Genomic DNA, 26,370 nt, shown 5'->3' on the forward strand with positions numbered 1-26,370 from the left:
GATACACTACAAGACTTTCAGTCTAGACTTGCTGCAGAAAGTGCAGATTTGATCAGTCAGTGTTTTTCTATCTGAACTTTTTAAAGTCTGCAAGTGTATGATGTCTAGTTTAAAAGAAATCTGTTCAGATTTTAAAGGGTTCATATGACACGGCTAAAACGCATTTCTCTTTTAATGTTTATATGCGAATTAAGGTTAAAAACGCTGTATTTTGCACACACCGTGCTATTTGCTCCGCCTCTGAAACGCACAGATTTTTGAAAAAGTTCATCGCTCTCTAAAGCGATGCGCGTTGTGATTGGCCAGTTAACCAGAGCGTAGTGATTGGTCGAATACTGCAAGCGTGTGATGGAAATGTAACGCCTCTGACCATATTTGAACATCAGGTTCCTCTTTAATTGTTCTGACACGCCTACATTACTTGCGTTTACATGTGGGCGGTCTTAGTCAAATCATACCACGAGCTGATGTAGATTTGTGGGGGTGTGGCTACACGAGGCGTTTCTGTCAGGTCTGGGTGAGCATTCGCTTTTAGATAGAACGCATCTTTTGTTCCCACACTTACATTTGAGCAATTTTACGTGTCTAATACATGCATGAGCAACTTATAACACACCAGAGATACAGGAAAACTATTCATGTATTCACGCCATATGACCCCTTTAAAAGTCTTGTAGTGTATTCTAGCCATAAGATATTTAGCAGATGTTTTTTACACAGCAGATCTTTAGCAGACGTATTACTGACGTCTCCAAGACGTATTGCAGATGAGCAAACTATGTGTTGCAGATGTAAGCCAGATGTGAGTGTGCTATAGGGGTCCATCTCATCTCTCAGCTGTTCTGAGCCACGTCAAACACACAGGAACAGAGACCCAGTCAGAGCTGGAAGCCCTCGGCACATAAGGTGTGATGTCCTGTTGATGCCTTATATTGATGTATTTATACCAGGAGTAAAACCAAAGCAGCACTGACTGTAGTTCAATACTGACATTGTGTTGCTCTGTCTCTCTTGTACATAAAGATCCAAAAGTGAGTCTGTCAAACGCAGTGAGTGGTTTTCACATTAATTTCATGTCAGCAGGTATATTTGCATTTACAGTTTAAAATGATGATTATTTGTACTGATAAATCCATCAAAACACATGACATTGTGGAGGCAAAGAACAAGCTGACGCAAAGCATCTTGTTTGATGATGTCAGAAGACTCAAGACTGCTTTTGATTGGAATTGTTCTCGTAGGGGTTCAAACGGTTTGCACAGTCAAGGTGGAGCTCGCATCTCAGGGAGAATGAAACTTATATGTTTTTCAATTCTTGGTCAAAGCCGATGTGGCTGCCGCAGATGGTGATCTTTTGCAGGTAAACGTTTAATCTTGTCTTGCCTGGATATTTGGTGTAAACTTGCGAATGCCCTAAAGAACCCCTGAACTATTTATGCTGATTACTAAACAAAATACAGAGATGGCATTGACACAGCAACACAATACAGTGACAAGTATATATTAAATCATTTGAAATATGGTGATGAGAATTTGTGTGGAAATGTGCGTATCCTCATGACAATAATATCACAACGCACAAATAATAATGAACATACACATTTATGCGTAACATAATGTGCCCTACATGTTACTGTAAGATCTTTCTTGATTATGTTTATATCATTTATTTTTCTTTTCATTTGTATCTTCTTGTCTGAGATGTAAGTGTTGAACGGTTTGAAACGCACAGTAGATCTGTCACTACGTCATGAAATGTCATGCACACAATACCATACGGTTTTTAAACATGTACTGTAGGTGATATGTAACTTGTCGTGAATAACCCATCGTCTCTGAACAGAAAGTACTTGCTCGTCGCGCAAATTAATCGAAAGCTATGAAATACTTTTCACCTGCTTTGTGCTATGTTTAAAGGTTAAGTTTATTCTTTCTGTATGCATTTCTCCAGTGCAGTGGCACCAGAGGTCCAGCAGAGAGCAGCGGCTTCATTCATACTCGCCATGTTTATTATTTATCAAGACAACATGAGAAGTTCATTCTCATAGATGGACAATAACTACTAAAGAAAATGAAATAAAAGAATAGTAATGTAGACAAACCGACTGATGTTTACCTGCAAGTCTTTTAATGCAGGTCAAACAAACACAATCTATTGATTCTCTGTTGAGTTTGAATTGAAGCGAGAAGTGAAAGGTTGATATAACAAATCCTGGAACGACCTAAATGCTTTAGGCTTCTAGATGTCTTCAACCCATTAAGAACGCACATTACAAAACACAATGTTGTGTGAAATCTTCTGTAAGTTTGCTGATTAAAGATCGTTGTCCCTGGAAGGATAAAACCTGGCTCAAACGTTTAGGTCATATGTGATGTGTACATTAGAACTGCAGTGTTAAATGTGAAAGTGTTGATGCGGATGAGAGGAGGGGGTGATGGGAAGGTTTAGTGTCTATGTCTGGCTTTATATGGTGGGATTATTATTCTGTATCAAGAACGTGAATGTGTTATTCATTTTGGATGGGTAACTTCGCTTACCAGTGCTGTTTTTAGGCTTGCAAACGTGTTCATTCATTTCACTCTTTCGGTTTATTTGATCGATAAGTAATGGGATATTTTGGGAACACGTTTGGCAATTACACCGGAGAATCTTATTTTTTTGGTTCGAGTCATAATGTTGATTAAACAAATACCCAGAATGAGCAAAATGTGGGTTTTGCAAATGATTAAAAATGATTTGAGCAACACTCAGAAAAGAGTGAGTGTTGTCTACTACATCCCCCAATCACACAATACTGTAAGAGAACAAAGTCACATGGAGAGCTGGAGCGGATGGGACGTGTCTACCGATGCAAAAAAGTTGAGAAACATTTAACGTTATGTACTGTAAATAATAAAGTGATATTTGGTAGAGAAGAGCGGGCTTGCACGATTCTCCTCTCAGCTCTTGCATTGGGGGAATGCCTGCTAGTGACCTAACTGCCAGCCCCTGTTGTGTGAACACAGCTAATTTTAAAACACCGTAGTTACACCGAGTTCTGCTTCGGGTCAGATGACGTTCTCCTGTGCACCTGTGGAAAGTTTGGATGTGTTTTGTGGAGATATCGCGACGCCAATGAATGTACATTTCATCATCATGGTTGGTTATCAGATCCAACCGCATAATCTTAAAATGCTTTGTTGCCTAAAGCAGTACTATTTAGAAACACAGCTAGCAATTTTTTTGCTAGATGGAAACAAACTTGGTTGTTCATTTGTGTTGAGGTGTTTGCAGAGCTTGTGTGAAAATAGGATTTATCAAAATCAATTTTTTTTAAATGATTGAGCAGAAACCAAAATGCGTTGTGCTCTTACATTTACATTCATGCATTTGGCAGATGCTTTTATCCTAAGCGACTTACATTGCATTATACTATACATTTGTGTCTGAGTTTGTGCAATCCCGGGATCAAACCCATGAACTTGACGTTGCTCTTCACTTACTGTATGTATAACTGTAAAATAACACCAAACGTTCTTCTGGTAAACATTTTATTGTACAGCCACCAACACGGCATTTTAAAATGCTTCTTTGAATTTTTTCTTATTAACATTTTTGTATCATGTAAATAAGACAGCGTCAGCCAAAATATTAACAATTTTTCGTCTGATCGCTGTTTCCGTGACAAGGTAAACCCTGGTTTTGAGGCGCAGGGTTGTTACATTCCCGTTTCCGTGTCTTTTTTCCAGACGTGCAGGGTGCCCAGCCGCCCCAGCAGCTCCAGGATCCATGTGTAGGACCAGCTAGAAAAAAAACGGTCATTTGCTGCGTCCCAATTCGCCTACTTATACTATCCCCTTCAAGTATGTACTGCTTATGGAAAGTATATACATTTTAATGCATAGCAAAACTGCATGCATGCACTTGGACATACTAAAGCGGAACGGAAGAGGCCGTTGTTGTATCATGCCAAGGACCCGAAATATGATGAAATCTTTGGTATAATGAATCATTTCAAATGTTAGATAAATAGTAAGTCTGATCCTTTGCTGTCTTTTGTTTCGCAAAAATTGTCTGCGGACCCCTTTAGAACATTCTGGAGGCCCACCTCAGGGTTTGAGAACCCCTGGCCTAGACGACACTCATCGAAATACAGCTCTGCTGTGCATGTGTAATGTTTACTGTATTTATTAATTATCGAAGCATCTCTTTGTTGATTGAATTAATTCAGTGTAGAGTCGCTCCCCCCTCTCGCACAGAGTTGTGGGTAATATCAGCCGTTAAGTGTCCATGGATTCACACTCAGAATTTTCTCAGCGGAAACAGAGGATCCTCCGGGTACTTCGAGAATTCTCATTTCAGCATACTATGATTTGAGACATACTTATTCTAATTTCGAATACTGTTAAGGACGGATAGTATGCGAATTGGGACGGATAAAGGATGTAAAGTCTAAACACTCTCACTTCCAAAATGAACTTGAACTTGAAATGGTGCGTGTTGAACTCTGTTAAGCACATACCTTGTCTTTGAGTGTCTTCGCAGGCATCGCCGCCGTATCCAGATTTACATGAGCAGCTGCAGGACATCCTGGATAACATGGGTATTCCATTGTTCATGCAGGGGGCGCAGCGACACGTGTTGAATATCTGCATGTACTCCTCCAATGCCTTCTTCAGATGGACGATCTTCCCTTGTAAATGCTCCGCTGCGGTGCTAAAGCGCACCAGCTCGTATATCGGTAGAATCTACGCGCGGACCGCAATGACGATTAAACTCTTTATTTGTTGATCAATTTCATTCAGCAACAGACAGTGGACTCTACGAACATGACATGACTACATGGCAAGCATTTTCAGACGGTAGAGCGAACGCACCTCAAAATCAATTAATGCAGGGTTGTATTTAAGACTCCGTCCCCAAAGCTTGTAACTTTTTTCATCCCTGATGAGCAAGTTTCCAGTGCTGGGGCCTGTATGTCCGCCTTTCACGAAGCCAAAGGCATCCTTAATAATACTTTCGGATGACTGACCAGCTGTTAAGAAAACATTTGGTTTAAAGAACTGTTACATCACTCAAAAGCTGAACCTACTGATCAGGCATCCGACGGCATTACATACATTCTAGCAGACTCCCATAATTATCACAATGTTTTATTTTCAACTTCAGATCGACGTCGACTTTGTCATCCACACTCAGGCCAAAAGACCCACCGAGACAGTATCCAAATGATGCCCCGTTGAGTTCTGATGTGAACAAAATAGGATAAAGACACTGATTTATATTTTTTTCTTACTTCAAACAATGCACAGAATACAGCTGCTGAATAAACCTAAATAGCAAATGTGAAGAAACTGTGGTGGATTTTGTTTTTCTAACGCTGTGTGTTTTAAATCTTGCCGGAGATGTCCTGTCTTACCCTTTCTTGCCATGGCATTCTTGTTTACAACTACAACGTAATCCAGGACTCCACCCATGGTTCCCTCTGTGATGTAGTGCGTGCCGTATACATTGAAGAAATGGGAATAGGCAGCGAAGTCGTACTGGACAGGAAGGTCGGTCAGAGCCCACAGCGTCTCCTCGTCCAGCATCAGATCTTTACTTCTCATCTTAAACTGAGCTGTCTGCACTTTTGACAACAGCCTGATGAAACCCACCTCCTAAACATGCAAACGGTGAAAAGATGGACACGCGCTCCATGTGGGTTTTGCCTTTTACAAAAAAACAGCATTCGGACTGTTTTCATGTTTAATTGAGAACTTGCAATGCAGAGATAGGTAAAATTTTGACAAGGAAGGCAAATATGCTTGGGCGAACGAAAATATTTATAAGAAAATGCAAATATTTTGCGAGGAAACACCTGCAGAGATTAAGCAGTGTTTCATGATCATATTGGCCTCACACAGGACTTTTCTCACTTAGATAGGGAAATATAAATCGCACAAAGTGTGCATAACCTTCAATTGTACAAACGATCAGGTGCCAAAAGCCCTGCATGAGAGCCACCAGATGGAGGCGCTGTACTGTGTGCAGTGAAAAAGGAATAAACAACACTATAAAGAATTTGTGTAGAAATGACAGTATTACTGCAGTTTTGCCAGTAATTTACATTTATGTAATGAATGCTTTGCAGGAGGATGAGATTTCCTCGTTTTTTCTGTAAAGATAAAGACTTGTTAATGTTTAATACTCTTTTATCTTTGAACAAATCGTTGCCACTAAATTAGATAAATATACAGTAAGTTACTGACAACTAGCTGCGTAACTACAGCAAAAACGTTTACAGTGAACCCTTCTTCACCGCTCATTATTTTAAATTATATTATAAACATAACATTTTGCACCTCCCATGTTTAGGAGGTGGGTTTCATTAACGTGAATGTAAATATGACCAGTTATTGAATGCACGCACCATCATTACATGCATGACATTACCTTATTATTGTATTGTGATACGTTGTTTATGTAACTGGTGTCAAATCCTATTTCATAGCCAGCTTCCACATTATAGACTCCAAAGGTCGCTCCAAACTTGAAAGATGACTCTGAATTGATCGCTTTGAGAAAGCGAGTGGCGTCCTCGTAATAATCTGATGATTCTTCAGTAGTTGCTTCAGCCTGGCAAGAACAGTACCAGTGTAAATCTGATGCAAACCAACAGTAAGTGTTTCACAGCGCTTTCACCGTCTTCGTGACAGATTCATATCATTTACACTCACATTAGCAGTCGCATTATTTAATTGCATGCAACTCTTTATAGTGTGTAATGTAAAATACCTTTCACAGGAATACTTCATATAAGTCAATCTGTATGTCCCCTTTAATCACCATTATGTTTTAAAGGATTATATAAACTACAGGTGACGCACCATCAACTTATAGGAGAGGAAGTTGTAAGGCTTCCGGTAATACTTTTCGTCGTCCTCATAACCGAGTTGTTCACAGAAGGCATCGTAGGAGAGTTTGCGCCACTCTCCGTTATAGATGTATTCACAAATGCCTCCGAAGTAACTGTGGTCCAAAACGGGACTCATAGAGGTACTAGACAAAATATTAAATCTGTTGAAAAAAATCCAAAAGGAATTGTCAGAAGCTGTAAAAAGGTTGCTGTCAATTTTACAGTAGCTTACTGGCAGCTGGATGTAACGTCTTTTTCATTTACAGTATAAATACCGTGTTTTCATTTACGATACAAGTACTGCATTTCATTTACAGTTCTGATTTCGTATCACCGAACAGGATTTTGTTTTACTTAATGTTGGTATATTTGTAATGTGTTGTGGACTATTTTGTGGGATAAGTATTTTTCATCTCGTTTTTACATATATGCTAATTAAGTCTTAAAGATATTTGTTTAACATTTTGAACATTCAGTTCTTATGTACCTTAACACTTATGCAGTGTTAAAACTGAAATAGGAAGTGCTTCTGAACCTGAAAGTGTTTTTATAATATCTTACTAAATTTGATATTCAGGGGCTTAAATCACTTATTTGGATGTATTTGAATTATCCCAAAAATGTAAAACTCCACCTTCGAGTGACGTGAGTAAATGTAATGTCTTTGTTCTGATGAACACAGAGAAAGATATTCGGAAGATTGCTTGTACCCAAACAGTTCTTGGAGCCCATTGACTATAGAAAAATTACATAATGGTTTTTTGGTTCTGTTGAACACAATAGAAGAACTTTTAGAAGAATGCAGGGCGGCAAACTGTTCTGGGGCACTTTTGACTACCAAAACCAGTGTTTTTTCCTACTATGGGAGTCAATGGGGTCAAAGAGCTGTTTGCTTACAAGCATTCGTTCAAATCTTGTCTTCAACCAAACAAAGACATTTATACAGATTTGGAACAACTAAAGTAAGTGACTGAATTTTCTTTTTTGGGTGAACTATCCATATCATATCAAGACAACCCGCAACAAAACTAGAGAAATTTGTAGAATCACCTTCAGGTTTCTGAGACGTTTGAAACTTCTTTACAACCAAATGGTGTCAGTGTGAATTTAGGGATGCATAAAACAAAACATAAAAAATATAACAAAATTAAACTGTGCGATGTTATCCTAAAGCCATTTTGTGATATTTTGTTAAGCAAATTTAATATCATATACTGTATATATTTTTAAGTATAGTCCCCATTTATAAATGCTTGTTGGTGCCGCTATACAGTAGATACCTCCAATAGGACCAGCGCACAGTTTTCCACCACATGTATATGAACACTCTTTTGATTCATCATCATACCCTTGAGTGGCTTTCTCAGCTCCTGGTATGGACGGCATGTAAGTGCATTTGGTTTCTTTAATGTTGATCTCATCACAGTCGGTTTCATCCGTCCCTGATACACAATCATTCTCACCATTGCAACGGAGCTGCTTTCCAATGCATCGTCCTGTGAGAACACATGCACATTGCATTTAAAACTCGGGCAAAAGGCAAATCGTGTTGACAGAAGGCTGGAAAAATGTTTACCGTAGGGCCCACATGCAAACCCTTCCCCACAGTGGTCCTGAGGTTGACAGACGCCCACTTGACATTCCCTTTTATCCCACTGATTGTGAACACACTGGTCACCCCCAAACTGAGAGGGACGCTCCAAATACTGGAACCGATACTGCAAAACAATTTCAATTGAAATAAACGAAATCAAAGGTTTACATTTCAGAGGAATCTAACCAAGTGTTGTTGCTTTAAACAAGAAAAATCACACATAGAGATTCTGTTTATAAGACATTTGATAAAAGGCAAAGGAAATCCAAAATGTGTTATGACACCTATAAATAGATAGAAAAAGACTTGGTAACACTTTCCTTGAAGCATAATGCATTATAAAAGTCATTATAAAGCCTTGTAAGGCACCTTTTAATGCATTGTAATGTCTTACTTATTGTTACTACAGTTAATACATTATAACACTTAGAAATTCATTCTTACACTACACATTTTAAATTGGTTATAATTCTTTACAACACACATTATGAAGAACCATAATGCATTTGACCCTTTCATTATACATACATGCTTGAAGGAAAGTGTTATCAAAGAGTTTTTACCGTCAACTCCGTACAAGGGGTACATGGTGACCACAGTGACCAGTCTTTGAGTTTACAGTTGAGAGGAGCAGGTTTTACAGCACTTCTCGTATGTCTTGAAGAAGCATTAGCCCTACAAAGACAAACCACGGTGTGTTAACAGTAATGCAAAACACGAGAAGACCATCGGAGTAAAGAATCTACCTGTTGTGTCGTACATCATCTGTAAATCTGCCGGAAACACATTGACTGAAACATAAAAGAAAAATCAGAGAAAGTACAAATCCACTCATAACTGAAAGAGCTGTTGCTGGGCTTGAGATTGATTTGACACTCATGGCCGGACAACAAACTGACCGTTTCGTAAATGATCCACAGGGTCACTTACGAAATACCTTTTACACACAATCTATCGATACAAGACTGTCATTGAAGAAATAAAAAAGTTATTCATTCATCAGGACTGCTTTAATGAATAAATATCAATATATAAATATAGTTTAGAGGGTCAGCATTTATTTCTAGGATTCAACATCTGGTTGGTCTCTTAAAGACCATCTCAAACGGAAGACTGAATCCTTCGGCGACACGTTTGCAAGATGCATGCGTCATCAAGCCTGGTTTATTACAGTTAACTGGATATTACATTCGCAAGTCATGAACAACAAAGTACGCTTGACTTAGAACAATGGTCAACAAATGTATAAATGTTAACATTCAGAGGAAAATCTTTATGACAGCTGCGCACACCTATCGGCGTATGACATACCACGAGACAGATTGGAAAAAAACAAGCGGTACTTTGATGTCATTTTTGCCGATCGGTCAGCGCAGAGCAATTGAAATACAAAGTTACGACACTCACATAGACCTCCATAGTGAGAATGGACTGTGGAAGTAACTCGCGTCATGAAGCGACAGAACAAACGCAGCACCGAAGCCCAATCATTTCACTGTCTCCCAAACGCACTTGGTGAAATAACTACATGTTTTACATTTTAACGAGTTGGTGGACATATTTTATATTCATAGATCGTATGTTTATACATCTTACATTAATATTACTCCCAGTACAAAATGATGCAATAAATGTTGTAAAAACGATGTTAAACGTGCTGTCTTTTCATGGTTAACATGGTCAATTTGTCAAATAACGAGTTGGACGTATTACATAGTAAATTTGATAAATTTGATTAAAGACTAATATTTGAAAGGTGCGTGATACTATTCTGTAAGTACTCAAGATTAACATGAGATATACATTTACATTTAGTCATGTACAGAAACTGTTAGTTAGGGCCGCTTTAAAATAAATGCGCTGTGTATCCTTTGTTTCGTTCAGGAAAGAGCAACTAAGCCCTGAACACTACGATGAGAAAGAGCAGAAGAAAGAAAAAAGAGAAAGAGGAATGAGATGCACAATAAATTTAAAGTTAGTGACTGTCACGCAAGTGTAAATTTGTATGTGAACTGTAAAAGAAAAACGTTAAAATTAAATGTTTTTATTTAAATGATTTTAATTAAGTTATAACTAGATTGTATTTCAAGTCAGTTCAGTATAATTTAAGTTCAATTGATTTATAAAGCTAATTTGATTTCACTTAAAAACTACGCTCAAGGTTTAAGGTCAATGCAGATCGCAGGGAGACTGCGACACGTATTTTAAATGCCAACAATTGATTCCTTACAGAGGGTTTTTGTCTTGTTTTCAAGTTCAAATATCTAAAACTTCTTACATTTGAGCAGCAAAATTATAAAATATTAAGTTTTGTTTTCTATAAAAGGAAAATAAGTAAATGTAGTTTTATCTAATGAAATTGATGCTTCGGTATCTTATTAAACTACTTTAGCTGATGAGAAAATAATTCACTTTACTAGCCATAGTTTAAAGTGACAGTTACAGTTATCATACTTTTGATTTGAGTTTTATTCCTATTTTAAATTAACTTTTACTTTTAGACTTCTAGTTTTTATGTTAATTTGAGTTGTTTTTATAAATTGTTGATTTGTTATGTTGCTATATAAGATTAAGATTTGTTTTATTTATTTTTCAATTCTTATTATTCTTATTATTAGTACTTTAAACTTATGCAAGTTTATATTTTGAGGCAACATTTACATTTTGCGTTTACTTTCAGTTTTTCCAATCATTTTTCGGTCAATATTTGATTTGATTTCAATCAACAGAAAATGTGTAAAGTAAAATAACCTTGTGATGGTTCACCCAACAATGTACAGGTTTGAAATGTCAGGATGGTGAATAAATGATGACAGAATTCTCTTTTTTTTGGTGAACTATCACTTTGTTTATAAAACTTTAGTGGAATCTTGTATAAAGTCTTTGTTTTGCACGTATAATGTGACTGAACTGAAGTTGTGCAACACTGAAGTAACAGTCTTATTTACTGAGCATTACTTTGACGGTAAACTGTTACAAAATAGAGCAAAGTGCATCATGGGATTGTTTACTCTTATATGTGCCGAGGGCTTCTGACCCAGACACTAAACTGCAATGATCTGCATAAATGAACCTCTTTAACATGTGCTGAAGGTCATCTCATCACAACCCAGTGTTCACAAACAGCTTCCTGTTTGTTTGTTGTCTGTGTTTATGAATACTGTACTTCATGTAGTTCTCTCTGCGTCTGTGGACATGTGATGAAGAGACATCGTCGCCATCTTCTGCAAATGTGTAAGCGTTCCATTCAAACTCATTTGTATTCATGTTTCGAAGATTGCTGCTTTTTTGAAGCTCATCTGGTTAAAAGTGATGCACTTTAATCCAGACGATGCTTTTTTCTCATTGTATTAGCTCTAATAATGAATGACAATAACTTGTCCATTCATATGTTTAATTGACACGTATGGGCCTCCAGTCATTGTTGTTCAAGTACCAGACAGTGGTAACGCCTATATGTTTACCTGGATAAATACAGACGATCCTTCAGGAAAAGCATCTCAAAATGACCAAGATCAACAAAGTGCATCCACGAGACATCAGGGCGATGAGGACTGCTGGACGATCCACCAGAGAAATACACCAACATCTAAGGTCCATTGGGGTACAGAATACATTAAGTACAATCAGAAGACATTACAAACACACGCAAGATAAATGATGTCCTACCAAGTCTGCACAATATATGTTATTTTAAAAAAGCGGTGATATTATGTTGATGGTAACAATTTTTGCTCCTGATTTTAGTGACATTATTGCGGCCATTGACAACATTACCAGACGAGATGTTGAACTGACTTAGAATAGGATGGAAATAGGTGAAACCACGGCATTGTGCCATGATTAGACACGCAAACGGAAACCTCGTCAACGCGTCGCTGATTGATTTATCCTAATTCTTATTCAAAACCACTAACCTCACTATTCTGAGCTTTGTATACTGTGCTAGGCTTTAATGGACTAGTTTTGATGAACTTATGTATTTTGTTGCCTATGTTGTTATAATTGCTTCCAATGTTTCCTCATCTGTAAGTCGCTTTGGATAAAAGCATCTGCTAAATGACTAAATGTAAATGTAAAAAACACTGGGTTAAAAACAACCCAGCTGCTGGGTAAATAAAGGACAGAACACATTTGAGGTTAAACTAACCTAAGAAGTTGGGCTATTCATTTTAACCAGGAAATGGGTTGTTTTTCGACCCATTTTTTTCAAATATACTGGGAATCTGCTTTCGAGGCAAATAAATAATGAATTCATAAATGTATTAAGTTGAAGTTATAACTGCTTTATAATGGATTTATAAATGACGTATTAATCGTAAATGAACACATTTACAAATGCCTTATGAAGGGAACCTTAATGTAAAGTGTTAGCGTTTGTTCATATGCAATATAAAAGTCTGTGAGACATTTCCTGGCAGATGTCAAGCAGACATCTGGAAGATGTTTATGACTTAGAATGCATATAAAACTGCCTTTTCTAAGATTTCTTTCATATGTTTTTACAAGGCAGATGTTTTCCAGATCTTTAGCAGACATCTCACAGACATACATGTGCTATCTCGCACATAAAGCTTGAAATGTTTCTTATTAACCAGAGGAGATCAACTCTTGTTTTAAATGTAGGGCATGTTTGCTTGGTTATCAACATTCAAGCAACAAGTATTAAATTAATAGGCCTATTTAAATAAACCGCAATTTAAAAAGTGTCATTTAAAGTTGAATGGTCTCAGCCATTTAATGCTGTGATCTGGTTTGAAGGGAATTTTCAACAGGTAGGTGATGTTAGGCCTTCAATGTCCCACAATGCTGTGCGCAGAGGTGGGTAGAGTAGCCAACATCTTTACTATTTTAAAAATGACTCGAGTAAAAGTAAAAAAACACTTTTGCGATGAAAAAACTACTCAAGTAGTTACTTATTATCTGATTATATAGGCCTACTATTGATACATTTTATATTAACGCCAATATTTGAATATGATATTTAATCAATGTTTTTAATTATTATTATCATAAGCAGATATCTTTGCAATATACACACAGAGACTAAAGAATAGACAAACACAGAAGACGTAAGCATTTCTGTTAGTTTCATAAGAAATGTTGCCGTCTCTGTGTCTAACAGGTCGCGCGCATGTTGCCGTCTCTGTGTCTAACAGGTCGCGCGCATGTTGCCGTCTCTGTGTCTAACAGGTCGCGCGCATGTTGCCGTCTCTGTGTCTAACAGGTCCCGCGCATGTTGCCGTCTCTGTGTCTAACAGGTCGCGCGCATGTTGCCGTCTCTGTGTCTAACAGGTCGCGCGCATGTTGCCGTCTCTTTGTCTAACAGGTCGCGCGCATGTTGCCGTCTCTGTGTCTAACAGGTCGCGCGCATGTTGCCGTCTCTGTGTCTAACAGGTCCCGCGCATGTTGCCGTCTCTGTGTCTAACAGGTCGCGCGCATGTTGCCGTCTCTGTGTCTAACAGGTCCCGCGCATGTTGCCGTCTCTGTGTCTAACAGGTCCCGCGCATGTTGCCGTCTCTGTGTCTAACAGGTCGCGCGCATGTTGCCGTCTCTGTGTCTAACAGGTCGCGCGCATGTTGCCGTCTCTGTGTCTAACAGGTCGCGCGCATGTTGCCGTCTCTGTGTCTAACAGGTCGCGCGCATGTTGCCGTCTCTGTGTCTAACAGGTCGCGCGCATGTTGCCGTCTCTGTGTCTAACAGGTCGCGCGCATGTTGCCGTCTCTGTGTCTAACAGGTCGCGCGCATGTTGCCGTCTCTGTGTCTAACAGGTCGCGCGCATGTTGCCGTCTCTGTGTCTAACAGGTCGCGCGCATGTTGCCGTCTCTGTGTCTAACAGGTCGCCAAAACGCACCAGAGTTTCGCCTCTTGGCAGATATAGTCTTTGGCAGTACTTACAATTGGAGCACGTGAGGCGCCTCATCCAATCATATACTGGCATCTGGTCTCATTTCCTGTGTTCCCAAGCCGCTTGTTTTGGCTAAAGGTGTCAGACATGTGCTCATACTTATACTGGTGATTATACTTGGCAACAGCCAATGACAGCTTACGTTAGAAAACCCGACAATGAAATCCGCCTTTTACTATACGTGGTGGCCAAATTGGGAATTTTAAAACCTTCAATTTTTAACATCATTATTTAAAAACAAGACACGTTTTATTAATCTCGTTGTGCAGTTGAAATACAACCATTAAGGAATCTTGTTTTTTATTGATGAATGCGTCATCACGGTACATAGTAATTAAAGGGCTGTATGAATGTTTGAGAAATATTTGGCAACCCCAGATTGCGGTCGGCTGCAAGTACTTGACAACTGTCGTTATGATGCTCTGCTCAGTTTTAAGCGATACTGAGACGTGGATTTCATCTCAATGACAAACTCCAACAAATATGATGTTTCGGTAATGTGACGACAGTAAATGAAGTTAGCAGGTTTATTTTCGGGTTGTTCGTTTGCTAAGAATGAAACACAGCTTGTTATGCGCCATTGAATAACATCAACATGCAGCACCAAGACTGCGACCTCCGATGGGCTTCAGCTAAACCAGATTTCACAGGTTTTTCAGTGTAATAATAAATACATGTCTTTAGCTATTATGGGTGTGTGTCAGAAGAAGAAGTGCTGCTGAAGATGCTCAGTGTTGCTGTAGGCTACGTCATCTGTTTATTTACACATTCACCGATGTTGGTCTATGACATCATCAGCCATATTGTGGTAAACAAGTTTAGTTTACTCAGACTGTTTATTTGGGTAAACAAGTTTAGTTTACTCAGACTGTTTATTTGTTTGTATTAAAGGTCTACGGACAGGGATGCAACAAATCACTCAGCTCGCGACGCGATGCGATTCCCGATTCTGGTCTCACGACGCGATTTTATTCCCGATTATTTTTACAGAATGAGTTGAGGCAAATTAAAAATGAACAACTGCCTTTTTATTATTATTTCTCTAATGTCGCACATTGTCGTATTTTATGTCAAATAACTAAATTGCATTAAAAAAAAAGAATAATACAAAAGTCTCTATAATATAAACTAAGTAGGCTACTAAGAAATATCAGAATATCCACATTTTACATTGTTTCAAAACATGAACTGCGATTCTTTTATCGTCTCAACCGATTTGAATGGTCACATATTATAATCCATTTTCAATCGTTACATCCTCAGATCATCCAGGGAGCAGCGGCGTTCACGTGTTGATGGAGAAGCTCGACGCATTAAAACATCCGACCTCATCTGTCCATCCTGAGCGAGGAGGTTTACTTCATTACTTTCAATCCACAGTCATTCATTAGAGGACAAATGACATGAAGAATATGCAGAACAGAGTACATAAAAGATGTCTACAGTAAACAGCAGAATATGGTAGTGTGCACAGGCCCAAATATATTGTCACACAGTGTTGTATACGCGTGTAATAGACATGTTTGTATTCGAAACCCAATTTGAAAGATAGAAATGATTCTTAAATAGCTACAGAAAGTCTTCTGATATGACCAGTTTGTGTTTTGCAGGCACGTTGGATGGACACAGAGAAACAAATAGAAGTTTTGCGAGAAACGCTTACACGGACTGAGAAGGATTATCAGGTAACATTCATGTAATGACGATCCACGATGATTGTCTTCGATAAAACTAGCGCTCCATATTAATCTCATCTAAATGTCATAAATCTGATGACAGCCATTTTATGGTTTTGTTAAAAATAGGACTAATTTGTGTCAATTTCACGGTAATGTGAATTGCATTAGAAACACTAATTACTAATCCCTTTACATCATGATAAGATGACAAACCTCATCTTGGCTTTCCACACCGTTCGCTGGCAAACTAAAAAGGGTGCTTTACCTAAATGGACCTTTTTCACAAGCCTGTGATGACGCGTTAATCTAACATTTTTGATATTTTACTTTTTAATAAAAAATCCTGGTACGTTTATGACACTATACTTTGCATCAAATGACAAAATATATAGTTAAGCCTAATGCGAGGGTGTTTCATGGAAGTATATTTGACATCATTCTCTATTTGACTGCTGTTCTTTCTTTCATTATATTGAAAGTAGTGTGCACACTATCATTGAGTTTTTCATTTGCTGTTTGAGCATACGAGAACGTAAAAATATATTTGTGCTAGTCTCTGATTCACCGCTATAGAAGTTTACCAGCTGACGCTGCTGAGAACCCCGGAAACGTGAAAAATAAACGCTTTCCTTTTGTTTTCTCAGAGCTTAAGATCATATTTGATTAAAAAGGAGAAAACGTGTCTGGATTTGATGGCTGAGCAACAAAAGGAAAGAGTAAGTGTTACGTTTTCTTTTTAAATATTAGAATTGTATTCATTTATTGCCCTGATTTTTCGTTTCTTTTAAAATGATTCTCAGTCATTACCTTAAAGGTTATAAGTGCTAATACACACGACACACATATTAGATGATTGAATGACGAAGAGCAACAGAAACCGGAGAATGTTCAGCCGTCTTTTTGTGGCCAATTGTGATGTATTAATGCAGTTTCATCTCTGCGCATTTCCCAGGAGAACACGGAGTCAGGGTTGTCCAAGTCAATCGACGCTACGCGGGCACATCTACAGGCCCAACTCCAGCGCAAAGAGGAACAGAATGACCGTCTGAATGTCCAGCTGCTGGTGAGATCTACAGAACAGCTATTTGAACTCTCGCAGCTCCTTCCACAAACATCCTGTTTTTATAGTCATTCGTGGGTGCTGTTGTCTGTAGACTTTGGAGCGGACCGTCACGCATCAGAGGCTTGAGCTGGATGAGTTGAGAGCTCAGATCTCCGCCGTGTCCGAGAGCTCACGTCAGGAGACGGAGGCGCTGAAGAAAGCCACACGAGCTCATAAACACAGAGCTGAACGGTTTGAGGGGGCTGTGGAAAGATGCTACGAACAACTGAGAGAGAAGGTTTGTGTATCTATTTCATGTGGCCAGTCAAAACACATTTATATTGAATCATCGTATGGTGATATTTCTCTAAACCCCTGATGATAGAGACCAAACACCATGGACGAGTTTTCTATTTTAGAAGAAGGAAAGATTTTCGTGTTGATGATGGTTGCATGTTGTCTTGACAGAATAGCTTCTGAATGTTCATTAAAGCCAGTCTAGAGACTTGTGGATGGCTTCATGTCTGATGTCTGTTGAATTGTGGGATGCAGGAAGTCCGTCTGGCTCAGAGCAGAGCAGAGAGAGACGTGTGGCAGCAACAGCGGCAGCAGATCTCACAGGAGAGAATACAGCTGGACACACAGAGGAACGCACTTAAAAAGTAACTTTCATCTCACGTACATTTGTGCGCCACACGGTTATTAATCGACCAATCAGAATGTCTTGTAACAACATTTGCATTATGAACGTGATCGTACATGCAGACAGATTTTGTGTTGTCTGTAAATCTCATAAAAATAATCGTCACAAGTGCTTCTTGTGTTATTTATCGCTTTGTTTTGACTCATAAAAGTGTCTGACAAATGCTCTAATGCAAGTGTGAATCTATTGCAGTGAAATCGCAGCACTTACTGCAGAACTGGACAGAAAGAGACACATAACAAAGTCAGCCAGTGCAAACGTACTGAAGAAGTTGGAGAAAATCACTTCTGAAAACGATGGATTTCACAGAGAAAACACATCCCTCAAGGTATGAGCTGTTGTTGACCTCTAACCAGGATTGCCAGATCTGTTAATGTGTAACAAATACAGCCCAAAACATAAAATATGGCTCTTCTACACTTTACATTGAGTTTTATACGTTATATATTTCTTCCTGAAAATTACTGTATAGTCTTAATTTCATAATTTTTCATGAATAACTTTTTTTATCATAAATATGATATGAAAAAATATGAAAACCTTTTTTTAAATGTAACAAATTCAAAAAAATGCCCAATTTAGCTGGAAAACTGGGGATTTGGCAACCCTGCATCTAACCTTGAATACGATTAATAGTCCTGCTATATTATAAGATTTAAGGCCGTTGCACATTGAGTCTGAAGTTCCCACATGTAAAAAAATAAATACGACCTCACGTTGTGTCAATCACATTTACACACTGCCTCCGATATTTTCGTCCGTCATAAAATAATTTCAGCGTTTTTCCCATCAGTAGCGATTTCTGAGAGGCGTTTTGACAACCGTACAAATGAGAGCCAAATACGAAAAAAGACATACAGATATTTCGGACTGTATGTGCAAACAAAGACCTTTATGCATTAATGTTTGCTGTCATTTAGGCCTCCATTGCTGATACTGAACAAAAGCTGCAGATCAGTCAAGCTACTCTACAGGATCAAAATGTGCTTGCAGAGGAGAGAAAACACCAAGCTGAACAGTACCTGCATCAGGTGAAAGCTTACATCTTAACATACTTTACGTTGAACAGTCTACAGTTTGATTCAGCTGAGATGTTTTATTTGACAGGTAGCAGAACTAAAGGCAGAAATCACAGAGCTGAAAATGAAGCTGAAGAATGTCCTTCAAGAAACTTGTGACACTAAAGAGGGGAGAGATGCTGAGATCATTCAGGTAACAGAGCATGAGATGCTTTGATAACCTTGAAGAGATGTGGGATCTGAATTATAATGGGTATAATGATATATTGTGGCACGGTTACAATACACAAACTATTACGATGAAAAAATCCCACAGGGAAACAGTGTGACGCACCATTTCAGTTTTTCTGAATTTACTATGTGTTTTGGTAAAATGATTGTGTTGTTTCATTCTGTGAACTACTATCAACATTTCTACCAAATTTCAAATAAAAATATTGTTTCTATTTGCAGAAAATGGAAACAGAAAAGTTGCTCTGTCTTTTCTCAAACCTCAAATACCTCGAAGAAAACTATTTCAAATTCAGTGATACATGAGTCACATTTCTGTAATATGTATTTAGGAAAAGTTATTAAAAAATATCTTCTCTCAGTTTTCATACGTCTGTTGGATGACTCTTGGGGTTTGATTTTGTTGAATTTGGCCACAATACATCTAGAAATGCTGATTTGAAATGAAAATTTTGAATCTGCCATCACATTATTTATTTTTTATTGAACAATGTTTTTGGATAAAGTTAATGTTGTGCATGTGTTCAAACAGGATTCTCAAACAGGAGTCTTTTTCAGCAGATTTGAACATTGTGAATCTGTCGGCTGGCTTGATGTGATGATTCCTCTGATGTGTCTCTCTCAGGTCCAGGAGGATCTGGAGAGATGTGTGCAGGAACTGCAGGTATATCCAGAGCTGCTGGCTGTCACCGAGCAGAAGCTGAAGCACAGTCAAGAAGACCTGAGACGCTCTGAGCAGAGATGTGCGGACAAGACTGGGTCCATCAGACAGCTACAGGACACAGTGAGTGTTCGTCTTCATTAAAGGGACCGGACACTCCAACATTAAAATAACTTTTGCAAACCTATAAGACTTTCTTCTGCAGAACAATATCTTGAGAAACGTTGGTAAACGGCGGTACCCATTCACTTCTATTGGACCACTCACTACAAGTCAATGGGTACCGCCGGTGTTTGGATACAGACATTCTTCAAAATATCTTCTGCCGAGGAAAGAAAGTCATACAGGTGAGGAATGAAAGAAGGAATCTTCATTTTTGGGTTAACTATCACTTTAGTTGATGTTAAGGTCAAACCGTGCTGTGCAACTTCACCAGTGCTTAGTGTTTTTTTGCTTTTGACTTATACAAATGTTTCTGTCACGTGTCAAAATCCTAAAACTGTTCTTGGTAAGCAGGTAAACATGCAGATGGAGAAAATAAAGTCTACAATGGAGATGGAAGAGTCGGCCAATGAAACAAACTCCCAACTGAAGCAGAAAGTGAATCAACTTCAGACGTGAGTGTTTACAAGTGTAGCTGAACATCACCTAAAGCATCTTCAAGCACTGAAACCGAACAAAGACAGTGTTTTATGAGAGCAGGACGTTATACGAATTAACAATGCTTCAATTCTTTCATTATTGCAATTACACAATATGTCCAAACATTGCATGAATATATTGAACAAGCACTAGCACAGTGTTGTATGTTGTTTTGAAAATGGGACCCGTAGTTGTGATTCCTTCAGACTGTGCTTTGATTCACCAAGTGTGGTTTCAATACACAGAAATATGAGCTTAGACCTTTACTTTTACTACACAAGCAAGTGATGTAATGAGTCAAGACCATCGCTGCTAATAATGATGTATTTAGATCACTTCCACCTTTCTAGTACCGGTGTATCGTTCAACGCTATTAAGTGTTTAGATTCGGGTCTGTGTGCCTGACCACGAGTGCTGCTTGCAGCTATAGTTTGTTCATTTCAAAGGAAGCTAATAGTGTTTGTGCACTTGCCTGTGTGTTTGAATGACAGGAGAATAGAGGAGGTTCTCTCTGAGAACAGGGAGCTCATCCACAGACTGACGGTTCAAGAGGAGGAGCTGAACTACGACAGCAGACGACTACAACAGCGGTCAGATGAGGGTCAGACTCTCAGCCAGCAGCTTCAGACGGCTCTCACGGACCTGAAACAGCAGGTAGTGCTGTGCGTGCTCATCCACTGTCATCTTCACAAGATTCATTTGTGTTCAATTCAAGCTATGATGGATTTGAGCAGGTTTGTAAGGTGATGGAGAACACCTGTGGGAGAGAGAGTGTCCTCCAGGCCAAGCTCAAGCAATTAGAGGCGGAAAAAACGAGAAGAGAGAAAGAACTTCAACAGCTCAAACAGATCAAGCGTTCTGTTAGTATCCATCTTTTCATCTCTTTTGCCTTTTAGTCTGATTTTATCACTGTAAATCCCTCAATCTTCACCCAAAACACTTTTGACTACCATAGTATTTTTTCCAAAAATTGGTGGGGATTCTGGGGGGCAAAATCTGTCTGGTTATAAGCTCTCTCTCTGTGTTAAGGAGAGGAAATGATGACAGAATATTATTCTTTATGACTAAAGTATTCATTTTACTCTTAAGGGTTCTTCAGATTGCAGGCAATGCGATCAAGCGATGCGAATGACAAACAAATTTCACATCTAGGTAGGTGACCACCTGTCCCACTTTGTGTTGTACCACACAGCACTTTCCCCCCTCGTCCCGCATGTCGCATATTGAGAGGATGTCCTGAAACACGATGTTTTGCCCATGTTTTGTCATTGTTTATTTAACTATTTAACAGCGCTGTGTCAAAAGCAGCAACCCGTATCCAATGAGCTCATTCAGACGTGACTTGTTCAAGCGTTTTATCCAATGTTCAAGAAGGCGATGATTTCGGTCTTCAAGAGGATCAGTAGATCGGGTGGCGATCCTCCCATGTCAAGTTGCCGTATAAAAAGTGGCTTTGAAACTATTCTTTTTTAGTTTTTTTCTGCGTCTAGCCTAAAGGGTGTGGTTCGCGCATTCTAAGCTAAAATATTGTATGAAAATGTTTTCATGCCATTATTATGCCCTCAACCATGCAGTGTATACATTTTATGTCCTGATGGGAAAACTAAACAGTGATAACGAATTATATTTTAAAACAATAATCAAGAAAAATATACAAATAATAAAGAGACACTTTAGTAGTATAATATGTTTCCTAGTTTATGACACAAGTGTTCGACTCGTCCGTACTTATGCTGGAGGTTTGCAGTCAATTTCCAGAGCTTTATCGCCCCTGTGGTCCGTTTGTGTAACTGCAGTGGCTCCGGCCACGTTTTGTAAAATCTAATTGGACGGGACGTTTCGTCGCAGAGAGGTGGATGGAAAGATGGACACACTTGTTGAACAGAAAACCCATCGCTTTATCGTAGTCGATTGATCGCTCTCACTGTGGAAGGTTTCATTTGGATCTATTGTTTTTATTCCAGCATGTCATCGCGTCGCTTTATCGCATGCAGTCTGACATTGTGTTCACACCAAATGCGAATTAAGTGATTTGCACGAGTTAATTACATACAAAGTCAATGCAATGATGCGAATAGACACAAACACGCGGCAGGTGATGCGAATGACTCATTGACACATACTGGATGACTGGTCTGGACACGTGAAGACACTGCCAGTCACGTGATGTTTCTCGCATCACTCAAACGAAAATAACGAACTTTTCCTGTGAATAATAAAGATCGGGGAACGCGATTATTCGATTGCTTCGTTTGGTGTGAGCACCGTGTGACACTGAGTTCACACCAAACATGAGTTAAGCGCTTAACTCGCATGAGTAAATGACATAGAAAGTCAATGCAAAGACGCGTATAGCCACAAACTTGTGACAGGCGGTCCGATTGCCGGAATTTGTGTTTGGTGTGAGCCTGTTACTCTCAAATAAAGTCTCTTTTCATCCATACAACATTCTGAATTTATCTAGTCGTCACTGTGCTTTATTTTTGAATCTTCGTGAGCTACACGTGTTTGTACTCTCTGATTTATTATTGTTTCGTACCCTTTAGAGTGAAAAGCAATATGAAGACCGACTTCGAGACTTGCAGCTGAGCCTGGAGCAATCTGAAAGCCACAAACAGAGGATTCAGAACTATGTGGACTTTCTTAAAAATTCCTACACAACAATTTTTGAGGAAGTTCTTGCATCAACTTACATGTCGTCCTTCTACTTGAAATGAAACCTCTTGGTGTATGTATGTGATGCATGAAAACGTAATTACCATGCTACTTGCTTTCTCGTATTTATTACAAATAGGAATAACCTATTCCTATAATATTTGTACTCAATATATGAATATTCATTGATTATATTTTGTAGTTGTAGACATACCCTAACCCCAAACAGCCGGCGGGGATGATTGTCAAATGGGTAAGGCCTATTACTTAAAGGAGAATACCAATCCACAGCACCACAAAATGCGAGAGGTTTGCAACAGAGTTATGGATTCAACGCCAATAAAGGGACACTTTACTAGCAAATCCAAATTCCCAATGTTTTATTCTCCCTCAAGGCATCCTAACTGAATATGGCTTTCTTCTTGAAGAATAATGCAGTCGGTGTTATAACACCACATTTCATCAAGCGGTAGAATGAGAGTAAATGGATGTAGACTTTTGCTCATTCCGCCCCCGCCCTTGAAAGAAATCACAAGCAAATAACAATCTTGTATGTTTCCTTTGTATTTGTTAAATATTTATTTAGGTTTATTTCCATTGCGTTATGATCAGGGCAAAACCCTTAGAAGAGGCTTTACTGCCGTTGTGTATGAGGGGACACACAGAGACGATGGCCAAAAGGTAGAAAGGCTTTTCCTTTATTTTCAATCATTTAAACCTTGTGTGATAACATACGATATGTGTTCAGGGTTTCATCCAAATATGTTCAAATGAATTTATTGAAATGTAAAGTGTGATGTATACTTCTGTGTAGCTTACATCTGATTTTGTCTCTTTGCAGGTCGCCGTCAAACATACTAAGCAGATGTAACACTCAAGCGTACTATGAATTTTGTGAGTTGGCAAGATTAACTAGATCAAACATGCGTACGTTGTACAATGCAGATCGACACAAGTCAGTGACTTAACAATCATTTAGGACATTAAAGCCACAATATGGAAGAATTTTGTCATGAAATATCCAATAATCACTTTCACATATATATATATAGATCACGATGACTCTTTGGTGACTAAAGGAAACGCAAACAAGCTTAAACGTAGTTGACTTTTCAAACGACGACAGTATGACTGTTTTAAACACGTTAAACTGTGTAGCATTATGCTACCAAATCAATTGACAAAGTCCAATATCATTCACACAGGCTAACGTAGCATTACATTCCACGTTTCTTGCAAGATAATTCATTACGATGACATAAAATAATATTCTCATCCGTGAACATGATGGCCGATCTCCATACGACTATGGATCGTTGAAACGACATGTCCCATAATTCCACTCTCCTACGTAACCTCATTTAGCTCGACTTTTGTTGTTGTTTCGAAAGTGCACCATCTAGCGCTCCAAATGTACATATTGTGGCTTTAATGTTCCATGAGTATGTTATGTGAATGTCCTACCGTAAGTCTAAAAAAACTTTAGTTTTGTGAGTGTATGCAGCACAATTGCTTACAAAAATGGCCAGAAACACACATTCAAACTTTGATAGCTTTTATCCAAAGCGACTTACAAAGAGTTCGGGGAGCAATAAGCGATCAGTCATAAGAGAGGTTCATCTCTCTACAACGTCATTACAGCGGATAGCCAGTAGAGAGTGTTCAAACAAACCTGGGCCGTGTTTCCCGAAATATCCCTGATTGGAATTCATTTCCATTTTGGTTTATAGTACTAATAAATGAACTTCAACTATTTCTAAAGTGCTTATTTCATAAAGAACCCCGCTACCTCACATGAAGCAGTGAAGCAGTCCCTGAATAGAGTGAATCATTGATTGTCGAACATGATATGACAAAGCAAAAGGTAAAAAGGCAATAACCGCTAGACGCAAAGCAAATAATCATTCAATACTTCTGACAGTACAGTTGAATCTGACAAAAGTCACTTTGCATAAATGAATAAGTGTCTATAAATCAACAAAACCTTGATCTGAGAATAATGAAGTTTACACTGCTCCCATACAGTAGTCTTCCCATTCGTTCTGTATCAGAGCCATTATGCGACAGAGCTCCTTAGTTACTCTGTTTCAGACTTCAATTACAGATCAGTCGTAGGCTTTACTGGAGGATTACTGTGGGATTTTTGTAGAGATCAGGGGACAAGGATATGAATAGCTGGACTGAGATTGAAAGAGTTCTCATGCAGACTTGGAAAAAAAATGGAAGTGCTTGGAATGCCACCAGGGGATTATAGGAATATTCATGACCACGTAAAGAAGAGTCATGAATTGATGTATCCTGACGAGATCATCCTATAAGTAAACGGGAGCTAAATGAGGATAAAACCCACTTGTAGTGGAATTCTCTGGGAAGGGTGAGCCAGTCTTATTATTTGGTTTTGCAGGAAGGCCGGCAACGGACTTTTTCGCATTCTTGCGTTAAATTACAAGAAGGTGAAGAAGAAAGAAGAGCTTCTCTAGAATATCACTGAAGTCCTATAAATTAAGAGACCATTTACACAACGCCGCTTTCAATTTATAGGGAAAAGCATTTATGCGGTTTGGCTGTTTGTTTAAACGATGGCGCTTTGGGGGACTGAAAAAGCAAACTTTTGAAAATGCTCTTAAAGTGAACGTTTTTGAAAATGGCAACACCACTTTGTGAAGACACTGACGTATTATGTGTTCATTCATGCGATTGGTACGCTGAATAAATTGGACAAACTTTATAATATACCTTTGTTACGGCCAACTTTATTTCTTTTTTTAAGTTATATTTTTGTTTTGGTTTAAGAAGATTTGTGTTGAGTTATACACTGAGGAAAATGAAACTTTGGAGGAACTTGTAAACAACCAACTTTTAACTTTTAAGTAAATGACAAAAACCTGTAATTTTATTGATTTATCTCAGGTTCTAATTCACTCAATATCCATTGAATGTTTAAATTCCAACACATCACCATTATTGTGATCAGTGTTTGTTTTAGTTGAGCTCTTGACTCTTGATATTCTTTTGTTTCAAGTTTACCCAACACAATGATGGTGGTGGTGTCTGGTACTGCGTGCGTGTTTGTGCTGTGTGACTATTAAAGTCATTGTGTGATTAAAAATGATATTTCTAATTTTGATTTATATACATTATACATTTTGAAATTAATTCCCTATATAGCAAATGCTAAATAGTCAACTATACGGGGAAGTAGTGAATAAACATTATAGAACGATTTTGGACACTGATGTAATATAACCTGCGTCTGACAGTAATGTCGCGGACATTCATCATAACGCTTATTTTAAAGCTGTTTGGCTTTATGGATTGTTTAATAAAATGGTTAAAAATGAAAATTTTTACTTTATTT

General features: G+C 38.4%; 2 protein-coding genes across 2 annotated transcripts; one reads left to right on the top strand and one right to left on the bottom strand.

Annotated features, from left to right (window-relative positions):
* Nucleotides 1–3,316: 3,316 nt before the first annotated feature.
* Nucleotides 3,317–9,476, bottom strand: c8a (complement component 8, alpha polypeptide). The gene is made up of 11 exons (XM_079452569.1): nt 9,219–9,476; nt 9,036–9,147; nt 8,455–8,596; nt 8,227–8,374; nt 6,850–7,039; nt 6,416–6,598; nt 5,400–5,640; nt 5,101–5,226; nt 4,858–5,015; nt 4,503–4,728; nt 3,317–3,783 (listed from the first exon to the last, which is right to left on the bottom strand). Exons 1-11 carry the CDS (start codon nt 9,350–9,352, stop codon nt 3,632–3,634), a joined length of 1,812 nt encoding a protein of 603 aa, XP_079308695.1. The 5' UTR covers nt 9,353–9,476; the 3' UTR covers nt 3,317–3,631.
* Nucleotides 9,477–15,106: 5,630 nt separating this feature from the next.
* On the top strand, nt 15,107–26,116 carry LOC306892467 (outer dense fiber protein 2-like). Its single transcript, XM_079453594.1, has 17 exons — nt 15,107–15,188; nt 15,644–15,841; nt 15,991–16,065; nt 16,704–16,775; nt 17,012–17,122; nt 17,214–17,399; nt 17,654–17,763; nt 17,997–18,132; nt 18,725–18,835; nt 18,912–19,016; nt 19,680–19,838; nt 20,232–20,332; nt 20,849–21,011; nt 21,092–21,217; nt 22,904–23,108; nt 23,215–23,693; nt 23,854–26,116. Exons 2-15 carry the CDS (start codon nt 15,839–15,841, stop codon nt 23,072–23,074), a joined length of 1,629 nt encoding a protein of 542 aa, XP_079309720.1. The 5' UTR covers nt 15,107–15,188; nt 15,644–15,838; the 3' UTR covers nt 23,075–23,108; nt 23,215–23,693; nt 23,854–26,116.
* The last annotated feature ends 254 nt before the right edge of the window (nt 26,117–26,370 follow it).

Source organism: Barbatula barbatula (genome assembly GCF_947034865.1).
Source record: "Barbatula barbatula genome assembly, chromosome: 3".
Classification (NCBI taxonomy): domain Eukaryota; kingdom Metazoa; phylum Chordata; class Actinopteri; order Cypriniformes; family Nemacheilidae; genus Barbatula; species Barbatula barbatula.